Here is a 21362-nt window from a genome sequence, read left to right on the forward strand (position 1 = left end):
GTCACGTTTTACGTGGATCAGACACGTGATAGCGCCAGACCAGGAAGACCAGGATCGACTGTTTTATTCCGATTACTTGAGAAGGAGGCTCAAAGATTTTCCCAAAGATTTCCATTCAAACACTTCACGACTCCTCTTTGCAACCAAGGGAGTCGCTCCCTGATGGACATTCAACAAACTTCCACTTTATATTTGGCTTCAGGAGGAAACCTGGAAGACTTGTCCATTCACTACATACAGTGGTGGCGTTGTTTTCACTCTTTGTTATAATTTGTAGTCTCATAGTCACACACTGGACCTTTAAATATGGAGGACATTCGTTTTTGAACGAGTTAAAAAAATTTCATAAATAAGTTCTTATCATTTCCCTAAACAATCCTCTGTCTTTGACGTGTCCCATCACATTTTGGTCACAAAACAACACAAAAACATTTAAATAAACGATGGAGCAGGAAGGCGATCTGCTTTCCCTCCTACATTCTTTAGCCATTTTTTTTCTTCTCTCAGCCCTATGTAATAATGTTTTTCTTTTTTTTTTCTAGAATAATGTTATAACAATAGAAAAAGTTAAATATAAAACTGATGAGTTGAACAATAAATAGAACAAATATATGTTATAGCCTCTTGCTGTGATTGGTGTTAACCCATATTTTCTTTAAAATCCTTCTTAAAAAAAAAAAAAAAAACTCAGGAAAAAGAAACAGAAGATGAACAGTAACGTTACTCATCGATGGGTCATAAATTATCACATTATAAATATCTCATATTGTATCATTCATGGAGCTGTTCACCTGTACACTCGCACTCCCATTCACTCTGTGGTGAATCCGGTCCTGCTGCAGTTGACCTTTTCCTGCACAGTGACAGAGACGGAGAGAGGTACAAGCCGTGTGGTTCCCAAAGCCACAAGAACAATTATGTCACAGTAAAGCTTTCCATCACCGACGCAAAGTACCACTTCCACTTAGTTTTCCCTTTAGTGACAGAGGAGACGGAAACTCAGGAGGGACCTGCAGCAGGGAAACGACCAAAAGAAAAGCAAGAAAGAAAGAAAGAATTTGGGGGCGAGGGTTTTTTTTTTTAAGCCATCTCATTTTTTTCTCCTATGCTTTGATGGATGTTGTTGCACTGCATTGTGGGTAATGTAGTAAAGCTCATGGTTTAGGCGCTTCATCCTCCTGAAATGCTGTGCTTTGAGACGCAAACCCTTAACATGAGAGTACCTCACACACACACACACGCACACAAACTTCATCTTCATCTAAGGGGTTGTTGATGTGTAGCAGCTGTACCTTAGGAAACATGACAACATCTGCACTGACACACTGACACATGTGCTTCATGTGTTGCTTGTATAATGACCTGCAGCTTTAAGCTATAAGTGTAGCACCGGGTTTTAGAAGTTTTATGGTAGTAGACTAAGCAGTAGTAGTACCTGTAGTAGTAGTAGTAGTAGTAGTAGTAGTAGTTGAAATAGCAGCAACGATAATAATAAATTGCACTGAGCAAAACCTGAGTCAAATCCTGCTCGACAACATGAGGTGTGTGTGTGGTTCTGCTCACTGATGACGACTGTTTTTGTTAAAATGCCAGGCGGCCTCGATCAATCACAGACTAGTTTACGTGAGGATTGAAATCAGACTGGAGCGTCTCGCCGAGTCTGAACGTGTTTGCGGAGAAGCCCCAGGTACAACCAGAGCTGGCAGTTTGGGTTTGAATGACTTTAAAAAGCTGGAGCACACAAAACGGCGGCTGTTTGTTGAACTCTGTTGAGTTTGGTTTGCGCCGCCGTCATCAAAGCACAGCAGGCCAGCGGTGACGCTCCTGTTAAAGGGACATTACACAGTAAGTGATCGCAACCACAGCTCGGATCACCTGGGGATGCAGTGCAGCGCTGACGCGTAATTTAGCCTGGAGGTTTCTTTTTAAAGAGAGATAGATAAATAAATAAATACATAAATAAATAAGAGAGAGAGAGAGAGAGAAGAACTGGAGAGGTGAAAAAGAGAGGAGGAGGAGGGGGGCAAAATCCTTCACGTCAATGTTGCAATGTTGTTCTGGGTCGGTCCAAAGCTGTGGGTTTGTTTTGTTTTGTTTTATTGTCCCACACTGATGACCTCAGAGACCAGCTGTGATGATGTCATCGCGATGGACCGTTCATTCCCGCCCACTGGCTGAGTAGGAGAACTGTGGGAAGTGCGGCCTTCTCTCGTTGTCTAGACAGTCCATCCCATCCTCATCAACTGAGGGAGGGAGGGAGGGAGGAAGGAAAGAAACAAACCATTAATCTCCAAATTGCTGATGGTATAATCCCAAACTATGCTTCGACGTGATAAAACACTGTGTTTGTACTTTTCTGTACTAAGATCAAACACGACGCAATTCTGATTCTAACTCACACATGACTTTCGAAACAAGTGGAACCTTACACTGTAGTCGGTTCCTCTCATGCATAATTCAGTGTGGGACGTTTTTCAAATGGTGGGATCTGTATGTAAAAAGGCTGTGAAGAGCCACATGTGCCCTGAGGACCATTATGCACACACTTGAATAAACAGACAGTTAACTCTGCCTGTGTTTATTCCCCAGTTAATTCAAGAAGAAGAAACACAGGAAATCAGTAATGGATAAAATAAAACCGCAGGTATCGCAGTAAGTAAAACTATCCACTATTTTCACTTGCAGCTAAATATTTTATCAACAGAAGTGATTTCAGTTTATAAACACAAACACATACTGTACAGTACATTTATGTTTTACATCATATTAATGATTTAACTCTTGAGCACTTGAGAAACTCACTCGGTCCAAACCAGAGGAGGAACTTTTCTTTTTTCTGTCAATCTGTTTATTTCTATATTCGTCTCTTTCACGCAGAATATTTACAGCTCTGTAAATCCTGGAAAGTGAGATTTTGTCGAGTTTTAAACGCGGGGCATATGTTTGAGGGGAACACGTGTGAGACGGAGACATGGGCAGGGACTCACATTTCTCTGGTGGAGTGATTGTGATGGTCTGGGCTGTGAACTCCTCGTCAAAGTATCTGGTGTCTGTCTCCGACGTCACCTGAGGCTTGAACGGAGGGACGAGCTGGACCAAAGAGGTGAGGAGGAAACAGAGAGAGGAGAGATTAAGGTTCAGTAAAACCTGACCTGACTACGGCTGCTGTTTCCAGGTCCTTTTTTTGTGACGGATGCAAAGCTGTAGCACAAACAACTGATGATTTATAGTCTTTTTATTTCAGACAAATTCAGGCATAGAAGTTGAACTTCCAATAGAAGAAACAACATGACAAGACAATAAACTCGACTTGAATTGCCCTTTTCATACAGGAAATTATGGAGAAAGCACCTCACAGAGCTTACAGTAAAAAGGCATAAAAGTATGGAAAAAATAATGAACACAATTTAACATCATTTGTAGTCAAATAAAATAAAATACATCAAATTCAAGCAGTGTAAAGTATCTCTACGTTTATTCAGGCAGTTGCAGCTTGTCTAAGCTTTCCTTTAAAGTAATCCACAGGGAATATTCTCCACCAAACTGGGTGAAGGAAATTTACAGTGTGCTGTATAAGCTTTGTGATGCTTGGTAACACAAATTCGACTAAAATGCACGGCAGTTTATGCAAACGCTGGGATTGAATAGCTACAACATATAATAATAGTTATTATGACTTCACTAAAACAGTGGCAAAGTGAAAAATAAATGGTGATGATGATGATGATTAATACCTTTTTATCATAGACATCCTGCCAGTCAACACCGGAGAAATAACTGTGTCTCATTATTTCTTTAGCGTCCTCTGGTCCTCCACCGAGCCTAGAGAAGAGAGGGGAGAGGAGAGAGGAGAGGAGAGGAGAGGAGAAAGCATTTAATGTGAGTACAAATTTTAAAATGCTTTTATAAGCATGATGTTTGTTTAAGTGTTTGTTAAAGGTCCATTGTGTAAAATGTAGGTGAAATTATTTTAATTTGGCAGAAAATTGAAAAAATTAAAAATAAATAAAATGATATAATTATATTTACATTTTGGACCACTGTGTGTTTACACTGGCCCACAATGGACAAACTACACATCCTTTGCGTTTTGATGCAAAACAAAAAAAGGCTACATAGGTTCTTTGAAGGGATGCGTGAGTATAAATCAGCTCCTCAACAAAACTGTTGGTTGGTTGTTGTACCCTCAGAATGAGACTTTTACATGTACATGTACTTATGCAGCTTTAATGGACAAACTGGCCAGAGTGTGACATTGTTGTGATTTCCTTAGTGCACTTGTTAAAGGGAGAGTTTGCGCAGAGGAGTCCTGTACTTGTTACAGTCTGCAGTCTCACCATTAACCAGCGACTAATTCTTACACACTGGACCTTTTAATATACATATAATGTATATGTGTGCATTCACACGCACACAGCTACATAAACAAACCACATGCATTGACATAAATCAGACGTGGACACACACCTTTTGTTGGGGTCTTTGATAAGAAGGCCAGACAGCAGCGACTTAGCGTCGGCTGACAGAGTGCGCGGGAACTTGATGTCCTCCATGAGGATGAGCTCAAACAGCTTCTCGTGGTCCTGGTTGTAGAACGGCAGTCGGCCGCACATCATCTCGTACGTCACCACGCCCAAACCCCACCAGTCCACCGCCCGACCGTAGTCGTTGTCCTCCAGCACCTGAGGAGAGAGCAGAAAATGCAGATATGCAAGTTCTGCTTTTTTTTAAAATGGGACCATTTTGTTTTATAGGACATCTGCTTTTATTCTACTTTTATTTGACAAAAACGACAGCCCACGGTGTTCAGGGAAGAGACAGATGAGCAAGGGAAAACAGAAAAGGAAAGTCAATATGCCATTTTGCTCCGGGGAGAAATAAAAGAAAAAAAAAAACAGTAAAAGTTGTGTTAAGTGAATAGAGGCAGCTGCGCAGATAACAAGGGCTGAGGTGTAGACAGTAACCCCCCCCCTCCCCGAGTACACACACACACATACAGAGGCAAACAACATGGGATGGCAGGCCTTCTGAGGCCTCTGTTACACTGATGCTCTCCTGGCACCAACAGCAACAAACGTCCCTGGAAATAAAAAGGCAGGAAAAGCCGGCCACACTGGTCACTGCTGGACCAAGTACTGTACTCTCAACTGCTGTGTTGTGTGCATTCTCTCCTCCCTACCCCTTCTCATCCTGCCTTTCTTGTCCTCTAATCCAAGTTTTCCCTCACCCGTACCTTCTCTTTCGTCACTTCATGTGCCCGTGTGTTCACCTCTGGAAGAGCGAGAGAGGAAGAAACGGGATGAAGACTCCGTTTTTTCAGGTGCTGCTGAAGCCCTCATTAAAACTGTGAGCTTATTAAGAGTGCACGCATGTGCATCCAAACTTGCATAAGCGTGCACGCACGTGCATGTGTGTGTGAGAGAGAGAGACTGATGGACAGACAGGCAGTGTTGGAGAGCAGCCAGAACAGCATATGTTGTACATCTCGCCAATAATAATAACATCTCACTCACTGTTAATAATGGAGCAGGCAGGGCGGACGTGAGCGCACACGCCAACAGACACCACACGTGCGCGTGTGTGTAAAACGTGAACAGAAACACACTCGCTCTAAAACATGTTTTTCACACAACCCATTATAAAATGACACGACCAGGCCCATACAGCAAACACCATAATAATCAAATGATTTCACAATATGTTGAACTAATATCAGTCATTAGCAGTAGTGACGTATAGCACAGGCTCGTTTTAAACACATCAAACTGAAGTTACTGTAAAATCATGAAAGCCGTAATTGGAGTTTTTTTTTAAATAAATATAAATACATTTTGTCCAATAAATATTGGACAAAGATATGATATTTGAACAGAAGATGAACACCTTCTCTTTTCAGTTTGCAATTTAAAACTCTGTCAGAGAGAGAGAGAGAGAGAGACAGTCACTGTAATTAATAGTCACCACAGGGAGATCACAGACAAATCATATTATTCTGGGGAGGTTCTGCGGTATGACGGAGAAAACAGCTGCCTTTGGGTTTCCACCACAGCTCAATATCACTGAACTACAGTACACTGCACACTGAGCTGCTAATGATGCCGAGTGCACAATATGTCAACATGTGTGTGGAAGTGAAAGGGAGAAATGTGTGTTTTGCATTAAGCTGGTCAGTCACCCTGTTGGCAGCTGAAGATGAGAGCTAGGGCAACGAAGTACGCCACCAAATTCAGATGTACGACATAAAGTGGTACTGCTGGATGTATGACATTGGCTTAGACTCTGTCACACACACACACACACACACACACACACACACACACATACACAGGTTCACGCAGCTAGTTTCTTAGAAATCAGGTTCTGTCTCATTAGGACCAGGTTTTGGTCTCCTGTCAAGGTCAGTGTCTATGCCAGAACATCTCCTACCTAAAGAGGTAACAAATATAAGTCTACACACGCACACACAGCAGATGGAATATTTATCCTTCCTCTTTAAATGCATTAAGTTTTGTGAGTGAGGCAAACTAGGATAAGTTTGGTGTTTTAGTCCCTGCAGCGTGAACACACACACACACACACTGCACAGATTATAAATTCACAGTAACTCATAAAGGTGATTTAGATCTACAGGGTGCATTGATGCGGCGTGCTCTTTGTGTTGAGTCTTTGTTGTACAGAGATGTTTACGAAAGGCATGTACACATATGTGTGTGTGTGTGTGTGCACGCGTGTGCGTATGTGTGTGTGTCCTAGGACCAAAGAAAGTGGTGGCAGCTCGGTTGCAGGCAGGGAGCAGATTAATCCACACAGAGCCAGAATGTTGCCCCACAGCCCTGGGCATGGAGGCGTGCATGTGTGTGTGTGTGTGGTTATGTGTGTATATTTAAGAAAAAGACTGGACAAATTTTATAGAAGAAGAGAAGAGAAGAGAAGAGAAGAGAAGAGAAGAGAAGAGAAGAGAAGAGAAGAGAAGAGAAGAGAAGAGAAGAGAAGAGAAGAGAAGAGAAGAGACGAGGTTTTATCCTGTCCTGGTCCCTGTTGGAGCAGCCATGTGGCAGCTAGAAGCTGTTCACAGGAGCAGGACCTTGGCACACTGGACAGGACTAGATGGGACGGGATGAGCAAACACAGCCTGTGGCTGTACTAGTCCAGATACTCAGCAGGGAACACGCACACACGCACACACACACACACACGCACACACACCTCACCGTGAACATACACTCACATATTGCTGGTGTCAAACACAGACCTTCATCATTTGGACTTTCTGCTGACACAGTTCTAATATCTTGCAATGTTAGAATAACGGTTGAATATGCTTCATGCTCACCCGAACCCAACATTTAAAAGGTATGGTAAAAAAAAAAAAGAGCAGGGACAATGACCAACATATACAACATGCAAAACAAATGAAAACAAACACACACAAATAAATGGAAAAAGCCCAAATCCAACCTCTTCAACACCCTCGACAAGACACAGTCACAAGGAAAATGTGTCAAATGCAAAAGAATATGAGAAAACAGTGAAAAAAAAGAAATGCCCATGTGTTTTCTCTGATCCTGTTCCATCCTTTTACAAGGACCTTACACTGCTCATTGTTCAATAATCTCACATTCATTTTATTTTTGACTCTCCTTGAAACAAACAACACTTCAGTCTACTGCCTTGCAAGTTTGGCTGAAAGATTATTCACTTAATGGTGTGATGTCGTGTGCATTCCTTCAGGCGCACAGCAGACACCAACCCGTTTTTCTTTTTTTTTTATTACACTTCTCATCTGCCCTTTTCACTGACGGCAAACACAGGAACTGTCTGAATTTCACTCCTGTAACCCTGAGTTCCCCTCTCTCCTCTCATCTTCCTCTGTCTTGAACCCCCACCTCCCCCCTTTTCTCTTTTTAATCCCGGGCTACTTTGCATCACTGTAACTTGGCTCCGAGCAAACTGTGTTATTTTTACACGCGGGCGGGCGAGCAGAGTGAGCGGGCGGGCGAGTGGCGGCGGTGTAGATTTCCAGGTTTTTTCCGAGCACCTTCCTCCAACCTCGCCCATCTGCCGCCATCTGCCTCGCTTTAGCCCGCACTTTCTACTGCAATCACACACACACACACACACACACACATAAATACATACAGGCACACATCCTGTGAAAAATAACCAACAGCCTCCAATCAGCTTTTGGCACACAAAAGGAGGGACTCAAAAAAAAAAAAAAAAGAAAAGCACAAATGCTGCGCCAAATTGTCCTCCATACTTTTTTCAACTGGGATATACACTATGCCTCTTCCCTCCCGCTTTCATCTCCACATCTCCATCGCTTCGTTGTCTCCACCACCCACAGTCCTGCGACGCTCCAGCCAGGTGATCTGCTGGCCTTCGAGTGAAGCAGCGCTGAAAGGCTGGACAGCGGATGGCAGCGAAATTATGATTACAGCCATGTAGTGGTATTTGTGTGTGTGTGTGTGTGTGTGTGTGTGTGTCCTGTTCCAATTCAGCCAACACCCTCATTCGCACAAATAAAAGCTGCATATTTACAGTTCACCCTGATTTGAATATGGCAATGGTTCGTCTGTGAAAAACTGCAAATGAGAATGGACGTATACGTTTATCAAAGATCACTATTAATCCTGGTGGTTACGCTAATCAGACGACGCTGTTGTCAGATAAACAGGTGTTGTGCAGTGGGCAACACGAGTCTTACGGTTCACAGGAACTGTCCTGGTGCAACCGTGAGCCTGATGGATTGGCTGCCTGTGGATGCCACAGATGTACGACACAGCTTCAGTCAGACTCGTGTTCATGAAATAGCCGTCCCTCATACCATCGTTTGAGCTGAATGTTTTTTTTTTTATTGACCTAGATAAGCCACATAAGTGACTAGATATAATGAACTTGAACTATTTGAATTTAAACATGATTATTACAGTGTCTATTCTAGGACTGAATAAGCCCTCCTTTTCAAAAATTTGAAATTTGAAACAACAAAAAAAGACTGCAATTGATAGTTTCTTAATGAATTTATTACAGTCAAGTTTTTTAATAATTGTTCTAGTTTTGATTTGTTGCCAATTAATAAAATCCAACAACAAGGTGCACTTTTGCATTAGAAGTTCATATTTTCAAAGATACTTTATCGTGTTTTAAATCTATAACACAGTGAATATCCACAGCAAATTTCCTGTATGTCAATAACAGCTTGGCAATATAAATAGATTCTAACCCTAAACTGAAGCTAGACTTGGAAAAAAATGATATTGCAATCACAATAGCTGTCGGTAAAATCAAACAAATACATATTTTCTCCACTTATTTGTCTATTTGCACTCGGCTAAAAATAGTCACATGGCAGAGTATGTGACAACACAAATCACTGCAATGCAATCATTTCACAGACAATGGCCGTTCTATACAAGCACAATGGCTCTCAGGAGGTCAGGTTAGCTGTTATAAAAAGCTACACAGTCTAAAGAAATGTTTTCAGCCAAACCTTTTAGAAATAAGGTTATTTCTCAATTTGTTTGAAAGCAGTTTGAAAGAACTCGTGTAAGCCGAGTGTTAAAAGCCACCCTACATACAAGTAGCACAGCTGGATATTAACATAAGGATATGTTTTTCAAATCAAATAATCAGTTAGTGATTTTCATAGATTCATTCATAGATTTATCCATAAAAAAAGTGTAAAATATCAATCTGTTTCCCGAACCGATAAATGAAAACGAAAAAAAACGAGGATATTTAGGAGCAAATCAACTAGAACATATTCCCGTTTAAGAAGCTGAAATTACAACAAAATAACTCACTTAACCTATTCATTGATTATCAAAATAGATGAGGATTAATGTAATGATTTATTGAAATCAAGTCATCATTGCAGCCATAATAAACACCTGGATGCAAATTGCATTATATATGAAAATTGTGCTTGCTTCAGGTTAATGTTAAATAAAAAAGTCTAAAACAATTATTATTATTATCAAATATATACACATACACGTCTCTTTGTTCATCAATACATGTTGTATCTACTAGATGTAGTAATATATTTACGTTATAAAGCTTAGTTTAGCGTAGTTGTTATTTTAGGGGCTCAAGAATTAAAGGGCATCCTCATGCTGCACTCATATCTGAATGTATTATTGTATAAGAAGATAAAACTGTATTGAAAACTGAGGATAGGAAAACACTGATAAAGATAAAGAACAGTAGTGAGGAGGTTCAAGGAATGAGCAGCAAATGAAGTCAAGAAAAAAAATGAATAAAGCAGATTAAAAGTAAGCAGAAGTGTTACCTCCGGGGCAAGATACTCTGGCGTGCCACAAAAGGTCTTCATGGTAGCAGCGTCTGTGATGCCCTCTTTGCACAGGCCAAAGTCTGTGATCTTGATATGACCGTCTTTATCCAGCATCAGGTTTTCCAACTGGAAATCGAAACAAAATATTAACATTTCTCACTGTGCCACAATCAGTGGAAATGGAAAAAAAAAAACAATTCAGCCACATTCATTGGTTTAAATGAATCTCCTTTTGTCATAGTAAAACAAAAGTCAGTCTTTTGTGTCTGAGAATCAACACTCATAATCCAACTATAGTCTAAAATGATTTCTGAGTACTGTTAGGGCCAGGTTTTACTGTTATGAAGAGAAGAGCAGAGGCAGACGTGTGAGGAGAACCATGTTTTATTACAGGGACAAAAGACACAGACGCATAAACTCTAAGCAGAGGAGCAAAATAAACTTCAGGGCGTGTAGTGGAGCCACTCAACCTTTTAATTTTAATGGCTCAAGTGTTTTTCTTGCCCTCCATCAGCTTTTTCTGTTTTCTTGGCTGCTGAGAGCGGAGCTGAGGCCAAGGCTGCCAGGCAGACGCTCAGACAGAGCCATCTACCTCTCTACCTCTGTGGTATCTGCACCCCCACACACACACACACACACACCCGCCCACCCTCTGCCTCTGCCTGCCACACTTCTGTACTGTGAGCGTGTCCCTCTCTTTAATTACCACACATCCTGAGACACTTGTCTCCTTCTGATTGGAGGGGGTTTTACAAAAATATGTTTTTTCCAACTTTTTTCCGCTCAAATCACTGTGATCCTTCTCATCCATGCCCCCAAACCATCCTCGCTCCTCTGTTTCTGTTTACCTTCAGGTCCCGGTACACAATCTTGGCTGAATGCAGGTAGTCGAGAGCGGAGACGATCTCGGCGCCGTAGAAGCGCGTGCGCTCCTCTGAGAACACCCGCTCTCTGGACAAATGGAAAAACAGCTGCGGCAGAAGAAGGGGAAAGATAGAAAGAGAGGGTGAGAGGGGAGAGAGAGAGAGAGAGAGAGAGAGGAGAGAGAGAGAGAGGGGGGGGAGACAGCAGGGATGGCACAGCAATAATTACTGATTTATTGGAGGAAATTAGCACAACACAAACTGGCTGCCCGCACCATATTGAGATGATAGATCGTGGAAGGGAGGGTGAGCATGGGGTACGTGTGGAGGGAAGGGGGGGGGGCTCTCAGAGGAGGGAGGGTGGAGGCATTCGGCAGCTGGCGCCTCATCTAGCAGCCCCTGCTCACCCCCCCCCCCCCCACACACACACACACACACACACACCTCTTCTGTGTTACCCTCTGGGCTAGGTTGGCACAGTGTTGGCATGGAGTTCAGCAGCGGGGGCCAAATCAAGGGTTTAATCAATACACTAGTCTAGTTAAAGACAGGCCGACAACTGCCGCCGCTAACAACCCCACCCACTCTCACCTCCAATCCCGACTGCTTCTTACTGCAGGACTCATTAGTGGCCTAACTGGCCTTGCCCCTTGAGCCCCCATCTTCATTACTCCATTCTTATACCAGTCCTTCTGTTTTTGGCAAGAAGCTTGTTTTACTTCTTCAGAGGGTACACAAGTTGTTTTTTTGTTTTTTGTTTTTTTATCCCCAGGTGGCTTGGCTTCCCATTTCTCCTCTTTATCGCTCATCTCAAATTCCCTTCATCTCTCTCTCTCTCTCCCCAGCCGTCAGTTGTCGAGTTGTCACTGTCAAACTGCTACACATGTGGCACCAGAATGACACAGGCCTGCTGTGCCACACCACTCAAGTCATACAAATTACTCATGAGGCCGAGGGGTGCACATCTCCCCATTAATTGTTCGGGGAGGTTTGCATATGGCCGCTGGAGTGATGCTCGCCGACCACCTTGCTCTAATGGTGTGCGAGAGCGCGCGTGTGTGTATCGGGGTTGTGGGTACAGCAAGGGGGGTAACACGACAGGTGGGCCTTCATCAGTGTACTGGCAGCTGTGACTGTGGCAGGTTTGTAATGGGTTGTGTGTCCATGTTTGTGGGGTATGTGTGGTCACAATTCGTTCATTGTGGTAAAATTTCCTGTGCGTGTGTTTGTCTAAGTGTGTGTACTTGCTGTGTGTGTGTGTGTGTGTTTGCTCAGACCTGGTGCTGGCTGAACTACCTAACTAACTGGGAGGGGAGCAGGTGACAGTTACACGGGGGGAATGAATCAAGATTGCAAAAACGTCCCACTTAAATATCTGAGAAATTGAAAAGCGGTAGAATCCAAACTCATTTCGCTTCCGACTGTCACTCTGGTTATATCTGCCCCATAGGTGTGTTCATAAATAGACACAAGCAGGAGAAATGAGGAGGCGAGCGAAAGGCCAGTTGGTTGGCAAATTAACTGCGTTAGGAAGCAATCGAACAGTGAAACTTTAGTCACTTCCTGAGTGCTCGTCCAGACATTCCCTTACTGCTTACTCCAATTACACTGCATTGCCCAATGTTCTCATCTGTGAGAGACATTTACATATAAACCACAACATATTTAGAAGAGACGAGGAGTTTAGGATCTTTGAATTAGACTTGAACACCATGTACAACTGCTTGTGTTTTAGTTCTAATACTGGCATCTACAGCAACAGACAGTTTGAAGTTTTACAGCAGAATAGGTGAAGTGTCTCTGTCAGTTAGTGTGGTGGATGTGTGGTTTAACTGGCTGTTCAAAGACGGGTAAATACACACACCACAGCCACCATCTGTGTGTGTGAGTGTGTGAACTTGTGTTTGTTACCTCTGTAGCACCATTTCTGGCATAAACAGGACCAGTAGTCCTCATGGAGACCAAGACCTTGTCCTAATGAGGAACTGGTTAATTATCAAGGCTAAGATTTTACTTTTTACTTTGTTTAGGCTGTTCAAACTAAATCTGATGACAGGATGTTGAGTACGTATATAGAATAGTATAGTATGTATATAGTATAGTATAGTACATACTTTTATGTGTGTATTGAAGGTCACTTAATCATGATAACAGTTTGGGTTTGGATGCTAAAAACAGAAAGACTATCAGTGTGGGTGTCACGATCAGATGCAAAAATGTAGTCTGTGCAGTGTGTGTGTGTGTGTGTGTGTGTGTGTGTGCGTGTGTGTGTGTGTGTGTGTTACCTCTCCTCCATTCACATATTCCATGACAAAACAGAGGCGGTCTTTAGTCTGGAATGAATACTTCAATGACTGAAATGAGAACCACACACACACAGAAACGTAGAGTGAGCACAACTTTAGCACAATTCTCTGTTTATAAAACTAACCTGATGATTGATGCCCGTGTCACAAACTGAACACTTTCACAGTGTCTTCATTGGACAAGTCATTATTCGAGCCATGATTGCTCTATCCGTATTTTTGTCCCACACCGTTGTTACTTATCAAGCACCAACAACCATAACTCAAGTGTGTGACCTTTTCTGGCATAAACACTGACCTTGTCAGGACCAGAAGTCCTCATGGAGACCAAAACCTGGTCCTGATGGGGCAGAACAGGTCTCATTTATGAGGAACTGATTAAATTTAGGGATAAGATTGAATATGTGTTTAGGTTAAAGTTATAGGGTTAGGCATTAACTGGTTATGGTTAAGATTAGGGATTTAATTCTTGTTCAAATGGGTGTAAGACTATGCAAGTCCTTAAAAGGATAGACACATGAACTTGGGGTGCGTTTGTGTGTGTGTGTGTGTGTATGCCTGCCTGTGAGTGTGTTGAGGGACAACACACACTAATACATGTAAGCGTAACAGATGCAGTAGTTAATGTATGACATCGCTCGTAATTAGCCACAAGAGACTCAGGTATGTATAGGATCAATATGTTCCATTCACTCTTACAGATGTCTGCGCATTGTTATGCACAGACTGTATGCATGGATTCAAACCACATGCTTGTGTGGTACTCACAGTGAGAAAGGGATGCCTGGTGTTTTTCAGTACTCTGCTCTCTGTGAGTGTGTGAGCCACCTCATCCTGTACACAGACACAATGTAGACATGAACAGCTAAATCAAAAGGCAGTCACATGGAAATCTAAGTGTTAACTGACATTTAACACTGCACTCAAAACTAAAAAACAAAATAGGAGGAGAAAAAGGCTTATTAAAATATTGTAAAGACAGATGTAAAAAAAATGGTTTCTGCCAGGCTGACCTTGGCTATGATGACTTCTTTTTTAAGGATTTTCATGGCGTAATATTTCCCGCTGGCCTTTTCTCGGACAAGAATCACTTTGCCAAATGTTCCCTTTCCCAGCAGCTTCAAGTAGTCGAAGTCGCTCATTGTCTAGAGGGGAAACACAGACGTAAAACAGAATATGTTGGATGACGTGTTACAGAATCTCTAGGTTTTGATGTGTCTTTAGCAGTGAAATGTTCAATAAGCTGTAAGCTGTGGAGGTATGAAGAAGTGAGTATTTGTATTTGTTTTCTCTTTAGGACCTTTTCTGGCATAAACACTGACCTTGTCAGGACCAGTAATTCTCATTGAGACCAAAAACCTAATCAGGCAGAACCTCATCTCTGAAGAACTGGTTAAGGGTTGGGGCAGGGTTTATGGACTTAAACTCTTACAATTCTGATGTTTCAGCTTGGGCCACTTCTCCTCGACAAATACAGTTTTAAACTTTTATTTTTGCTACTATATGTACACACAGCACAAAACCCTCAGGAGGTCTGCAGGGGGTTTCACCTGCACGTTAAACTGTTAAGTTCCTCGTACCTTGTTATTTCTATCAGGGACAGCATTTTCAAACGTTATTTTGCATAGCAGCTTTTACTCGGTGGATTACTATAATTTGAGAAAAACAATTTGTACTCTTTGTGTTACAGCTGCTATTTCATTAGCTGTGACTGAGAGGACAATTTTTGAAATTGCATGCAGTCAAATGTAATAACCCTTTACAAGGCAGTGAACAACAGCAGTACAGCTGGAAATTATAATGTCTGTACTTACAGCGGACGCGTGTGCAGGTACCTTGCGTTTGTGGTGTGTGGTAGAGATGTCCATCTCCTCCTCGACCATGTTGTCGATATTGGAGGTTGGGCTGCACTGGATCCTTTCCTCTTCTTGTCTCTGCAGCTTGTCCGCGACCATCTGGATGGCCTCTGCCCACTCATCTCTGGATTTGGAGTATATGACAAGGTACAGTCCATGGAAGCACTTAGTCAACTCAACTCTAAAATGATACAGGACTTTACACAGCTGACAGACACGGAGCATGCAGAACATATAATATATCTGAAGGTCAGAATAGGACCAAAGATAATGATATTGGATTAAAAAAAATAATGATTATTGGTCAAACAACATAGAACATACAATACATAATATATAATAGAAACCGTCCTCTGTAAAAATGACACAAGTGTAAAATCCATACCTGTATTTTGTTTTGATTCAGGGAATAATATGTTATAATGTTGCACTTGACTGCAGTGTAGACTCCACATGCCCTCAACGCTACGTTCTTATAAACAGTTTGTGATTTCGTGTCATTTTGCGCAGGCGAACAACGCCATATATCTGACGATGATAAGAAGACACACTGCTGCTGCTGCTGCTGCTGCTGCTGCATCATCCAGACACGTCCGATTAGAAGACTAGAATGACCCATTCACTGCACAGGTTCCCTTTCCGATGACGCATCAGGTAAGCTGCTTGGTTATATAGCTCATTTATAAGCCTAGACTCTTTTTTCAACATGTAGCTCGAACTCTGTTTGGAAAAGTTGTTTCTGGCAGTGGCACTGTTGCAATAGCTCTGTTGATCATACCAGTTTGTAGGTAAATACGCTCCTTGGAGCGATTGCAACACGAACTGAGACCACCCTCTCTAGGCGGTCTTAGGCCGGTTAATTTGTGCCTGGAACAAATCAACCCAAGTTTTGGTTGATTTGCTAGGTATGAAAGCACCCTCACATTACTCACAGTTTCCATCAGACCTGGTATGAACACCTGTCATTAAACCAGTCTGAACACACCCAGTGTGTCCCGACTGTGGCATCAGATCCCATCACAAAAACCTCTTTTACACAATCTGTCCTCAGGAACATTAAAGACCACGTCCTCTGCTGAGGAGTCATTTTACATTTTCAGCCCAATACATTGATTTATTTGTAACCAACACTTACTGCTCACCACAATCTCTTTTTTGATCCTGTCAGTTCCTCCCCACACAGTTTTTTCACATCGTCAGCAGTCACGGTTAAAACCACATTTCTGTCCTTGCATACACGCAAGATGAGCGTGTGTATTTGCACATCAGGTGGGGAAGTGAGCGCCGATCGAAAGTGGTCAGAGGAGACGCATCCAGGACGCATGTAAATGCCAAGAGTGAACAGTCATATTAAACGCTGGCCACTTATGATTGGGTCAGCCAGGACGAATGTTAGTACCTGGTCTGAACGGGGTCGTATTTAACCAGGTTTATAAATGCGCTAATGTGAATTCAATTAACGTAAACACCTATCTGTTCAACAGAGAGGAAACATGGTTGACTAGAGAATCAACCAAATGAGCAATGATCATGGAGCAGAACTAATGCCTACCAGTCTGAGTATGCACGTGTGTGTGTGTGTGTGTGTGAGAGAGAGAGAGAGAGAGAGAGCGTGAATGTATGTGCAGACTCATGCATTAGAGGAGAACAATGCTCTGCTGTTTGCTAACACTGTTCCTCCCCATTGACTTTCCATTAGTGATGTTGGTCAACATCTGTTGGGAGGAAGTGTGTGTGTGTGTAAAGGATGTGTAGACACTGTATTAACAATGATGAATAATAATGGTCTGTTTGCATGACCAAGTTCTTCTCTGCTCTAATAAACAGAAGAGAAGAGAAGAACCAGATATGACCTATGATTTTAATTATGACAATAACATGCAGAAAAAGTTGTTTCCTCAAGTCTGAACTGGATTCAGAAAGAATTCTTTGTATCTTTGCTCAAACAGAGTTAATCCTGTGCCACATGCAGTGACACACGTTTGTCGAAAACATTCCCCAACCCAAACTTAAATGAACCTCACATGATATTCAAATATTCAGAGATCCTATGAACCACAGAGAAGATGCACTGGATTTAGAAGTTTTCAAATACATTTACCCAATGTAAGCTGTGAAAAGATCATAATAATGAAACCTGTTTGACTCGCAAAACCATCACCTCTGTGTTGTTTGTTTTGTTTTGACTTAGGTGTCCATATGTTTCCTTGAAGGAGCCGGAGGAAACATGCATCCGAACCTAAACAGCAGTGTGCTTGTAAGATCTGAACGCCTTTCTACAGCTAAGACTTCTGAACATACCCTACACACTCCAAAACAAGGGCAAACTCAAGTTACACTCCATCAATGACAAAAGAGCTCAGTTTGTGGCACCCATGATGTGTGTGTGTGTGCGTGTGGAGCTACATAAAAAGCAATAGGAACTCTCTCAAGGTCAGGCAGTAGATAAATGCTCTCTCTCTCAGTTAGAGTGTTTTTTGGTATAATGAGTTTTTTTTGCTAATGAGAGATAATGGGCCTGCGTACGATCAGGCACGTTGCCAATGTGTGCCACCCTCACTGTTCACAGTTGGGGCTGTGGTCGCTGGAGCCCTGCCAACACTGGTACAGTACAACATATACAGTAACACACACACACAAACACAAAGACATGCAAACACTTTTTGTCCCCAATTGACTTAAACTTCAAAGATGAACTAATCTTGTTCACACAAGACAAGAAAACATACACACATCTGGAGCTCGTAGACAACCACTTATATAATTAATCTCAGTATTTTAGTTTTACAGTGGGCTACATTTGACACGTTTGCCTGACTACGTTGAGGCGAAACTACAAGAAAGCAACACACAACATCAACAAACTTGGTCAGACAGCTGCAACACACACAGATAAAAAACAACACACACACACACACACACACACACAAACTCAAAGGATGCACAGAAGCATCTGTGGTCTTCTGGGCAAAGCTGTTCATTTTCTGGAGATAAACACCTCAGCTTCTCAGAAAGGAACTGAGCAGCTGGAGAATTTATGCCGACACTACTTGAAAGGTCTCCTTTCCACTCTGTCTCTCTCACCCTCTCTCTTTACCTCTGAGACACACACACTGTGCAAACCTCCTCATAGATACCTCTGCCCTTCATGATACTTAAGTATAGTGGATTTTATTTTCCATATTTAGTCTGATGTCAAGATCATCTCAAGGCTTTAAGCAGAGCTTCTTTATTCCAAGTTGTTTATTCCCCACCAGTTGTTGGGGGGGGCAACAACTGGTATGCAAACACTTTGTGGTTTGGTTTTCTTTCTGTATTATAAAAAAAAGCCTCACACATAATTTGTGTAAACTTAAATGTCAATTTTGATCCAAACTGCTGTTGTGAGAGAAATGACAGTTTTTCCCGGGGTCGATTTGGGTGAAACCATCTTAGCTCAATATGTGCTCCATAAGAACTTTAGGCCTCACTCCCAGCTTCAAAGGAAGCTTTTGCTGTGGAATATTAGTAACATCTAGATATGATCGTGATTAGAGCTTTCACAGGAAAACTGAAACTGACCTCTCATCAGGTGAGTCCACATGGAAGGTCCTCTCGATGACTGTGGTCCACTGCAGGCAGCGTATGATGAAGGTGTTTGGCTTCGGCCTCTCTGTCTTCATCAGCTGACATTCTGAAACAGGGACAGTAAAGTATTTTCAAGACAACTGGAACAAAATATACATTTAAAAAAAAAGGGGAAACCAAGAGTCAGTATTCTTTTCTTTTTTAATATGTATTTCTTGTAGGGTTGCAACTAACAATTATTTTCATTATCGATTCTTCTGTTGATTATTATCTCCAATAACTGAGTAATTGTTTGGACCTTAAAATGTCAACGATCATCAAAACAACGTCGTTCTCAAATGTCTTCCGTTTTAATGATTTATTATATAATTTAACTTTAAAAAAAAAACACTTGTTGAGGATTCATTTAGTAATCGATTAAATTGAGCAATTGCTTCAGCCCTAATGTATTGTCATTTTTTCCAATTACATTTTTAATAATGTAACTTATTTTCATGCACAAGTTAACACTGAAGAAAAGGTTCTGAGCAATTTAAAATGTCTTGTCTTGTGTCTAAGTTAGCAACCTTTTAAGTCTACGGCATTAAATAGTCTAATTATCCCAGTACTGTGTTACCGTGCTGCTCTGCAGTGGAGGGACAGTGTCTGTCAGACAATAAAACAAATATAAAGGAAAGCTCAGGGACTTCTGTACTAATAACCAGGACAGCTGAAACCCCATGTGAAATGTATTATAAATTAAAATCAATTAGACTCATTCTCCTCACACTTCAGACATTTAAATGTGTCTCAACTGCCAAATCACAGGAATAAATACAATTTTACAATTGTATACAGATTCCTTTCAGGGTCCTGATATTGTGCTTCCTGGCTCACTGTCACTACTGGGACACTTGAGTTTTTACAGTGGTATATACACATTGCTAACATTAGAATAAGTTTAGAAAAAGAAGTTGGTCTGTAAGTCTTTGTGATACTGGCGACAAGAGCTGATGTCAAACAGCATCATCAACCCCCCTTTGTTGTCACATCACCCAATATGTTTGGTCGCCTGTCACTCTCTCTTGCCCTCATCAATCCTCCACTTGTTTCCTCTCCCTTGCCTCCCTTCCTCTGGTTATCCCTTCCCCCAATTACTTTCTGTGTAAGTGTGGTACAGCACAGCGTGTCATGGCTCAGCCTAAGGATAGACAGGAAGGTTAATGACAACGCCACCCATGTTGCACAGTCACACACACACACACACACACACTAAGAAGTCACTACCTGATTCGTGACTGAGCGAGGCCTGCTGTGTTGCCAGAAAACAAGGTCAGGCTCTGGTTGATGCCAAAAGAATACTCACACCCACACATAAACACACACACACACACATAAAAGTGATATTGAAGTTTGAACGTTAGCTGAAATTGGGTTGTTTGCCACAGCAGGGAATTGAGAAATCTGTGTAGCAGTTTAGTTGGTGTATGCATCAGTGTGTGTGTGTGTGTGTGTGTGTGTGTACATCTGTGTGTGTGTGTGTGTGTGTGTGTGTGTGTGTGTGCAAGTGGGCACACACGACAAGCTTGTATGTATGAGTCCCTCTGCAGGGAACAGGCCTGTACCATCTCTGTTCCATCTGACCACTTCTGTTGTTCACACACACACACACACACACGCACACACTCACACACACATGCACACACACACACACAAATAAACAAACACACACACCACCACCTGGCCTCCCAGCTTTGGGCAACAGATGTGGCAGTGCCAGTGCTGTGCCAAGCAGCCGGGGCCGGATGTATGGCCTGGCTTGTCCTCCTCACAAACTCTTTTCCTCTCCTCCCTTTCCTCGTTCTCAATCCTATCTTCATCTCCTCCTCCCTGTCTGTTCAGTGCTGACGTTCGTCCTCTCCTCGCTTATCCTCCCATCCACTTCCTGCACTCCCTCCATTGCCGTCTCTAACTCTCCACCTACTCATCCTTCCATCCCTGTCCTCTGACTCCTCTTTCTTCTTCCTCTCTCCTCCCCACAACTGCAATTTTCTCCCCCTAATCCCCCTCTGATCGATTCCCATCGCTCATTCCCAGTACTTGTCCTCCCTTCCGGACTCCTATCTTTCAGTCTCCTCCTCCATCCTTCGCGGTACCATTCTTTATCATTTTCTCTGAGGTTTTCGTCTTGCATTCTAACATTTGTCATTGTTTCCTTTTCCCTTTTCGCCCTTATGTTACACCTCTTCTCGTGTGTACTCTCCCTCGCTCCTGTTGTTCCATCTGCCACCAAACCTCATTGTACTCTTCATAGCGTCCATTTGCGTGCTGTATATGAGTGCTTCAGCCAAATGTTCTGTCTACCCTGCACCTTGGGTTTTGTGGTTATAGTCGCCTCACATACCACTGTGAACTATATCTTAGATCTGGCTGGCCTTCATTGAGTGTACACAGATAAATGCACTGGCTGACTTTGATTTACAAGGCTTTTCTT

The 21362-nt window shown here is 42.3% G+C and overlaps 1 protein-coding gene and 1 long non-coding RNA gene across 4 annotated transcripts in view; one reads left to right on the forward strand and one right to left on the reverse strand.

Annotated features, from left to right (window-relative positions):
* Positions 1-47: 47 nt before the first annotated feature.
* The window catches only part of akt3a (v-akt murine thymoma viral oncogene homolog 3a), a 49578-nt gene continuing 28263 nt past the window's right edge, over positions 48-21362 (reverse strand). For 2 of the 3 annotated variants that reach the window (XM_044045409.1, XM_044045411.1), the window contains 11 exons: positions 18884-18995; positions 15281-15446; positions 14480-14611; positions 14235-14300; positions 13446-13514; positions 11146-11268; positions 10295-10423; positions 4468-4682; positions 3735-3822; positions 2988-3090; positions 48-2243 (listed from right to left, as the gene is read on the reverse strand). In XM_044045409.1, coding sequence (XP_043901344.1) covers positions 2158-2243; positions 2988-3090; positions 3735-3822; positions 4468-4682; positions 10295-10423; positions 11146-11268; positions 13446-13514; positions 14235-14300; positions 14480-14611; positions 15281-15446; positions 18884-18995 — 1289 coding nt within the window. In that variant the 3' untranslated portion in view covers positions 48-2157. The remainder of the gene's footprint in view (positions 2244-2987; positions 3091-3734; positions 3823-4467; positions 4683-10294; positions 10424-11145; positions 11269-13445; positions 13515-14234; positions 14301-14479; positions 14612-15280; positions 15447-18883; positions 18996-21362) is intronic. The other variant, XM_044045412.1, reaches the window with a different exon arrangement.
* LOC122781616 overlaps positions 15384-21362 on the forward strand; it is a 37111-nt gene continuing 31132 nt past the window's right edge. Inside the window, exons 1-3 of the long non-coding RNA XR_006361825.1 lie at positions 15384-15469; positions 15833-15976; positions 17514-17579. This is a non-coding gene — a long non-coding RNA (uncharacterized LOC122781616). The remainder of the gene's footprint in view (positions 15470-15832; positions 15977-17513; positions 17580-21362) is intronic.

Source organism: Solea senegalensis, linkage group LG15 (genome assembly GCF_019176455.1).
Source record: "Solea senegalensis isolate Sse05_10M linkage group LG15, IFAPA_SoseM_1, whole genome shotgun sequence".
In the NCBI taxonomy this organism is placed as follows: Eukaryota; Metazoa; Chordata; class Actinopteri; order Pleuronectiformes; family Soleidae; genus Solea; species Solea senegalensis.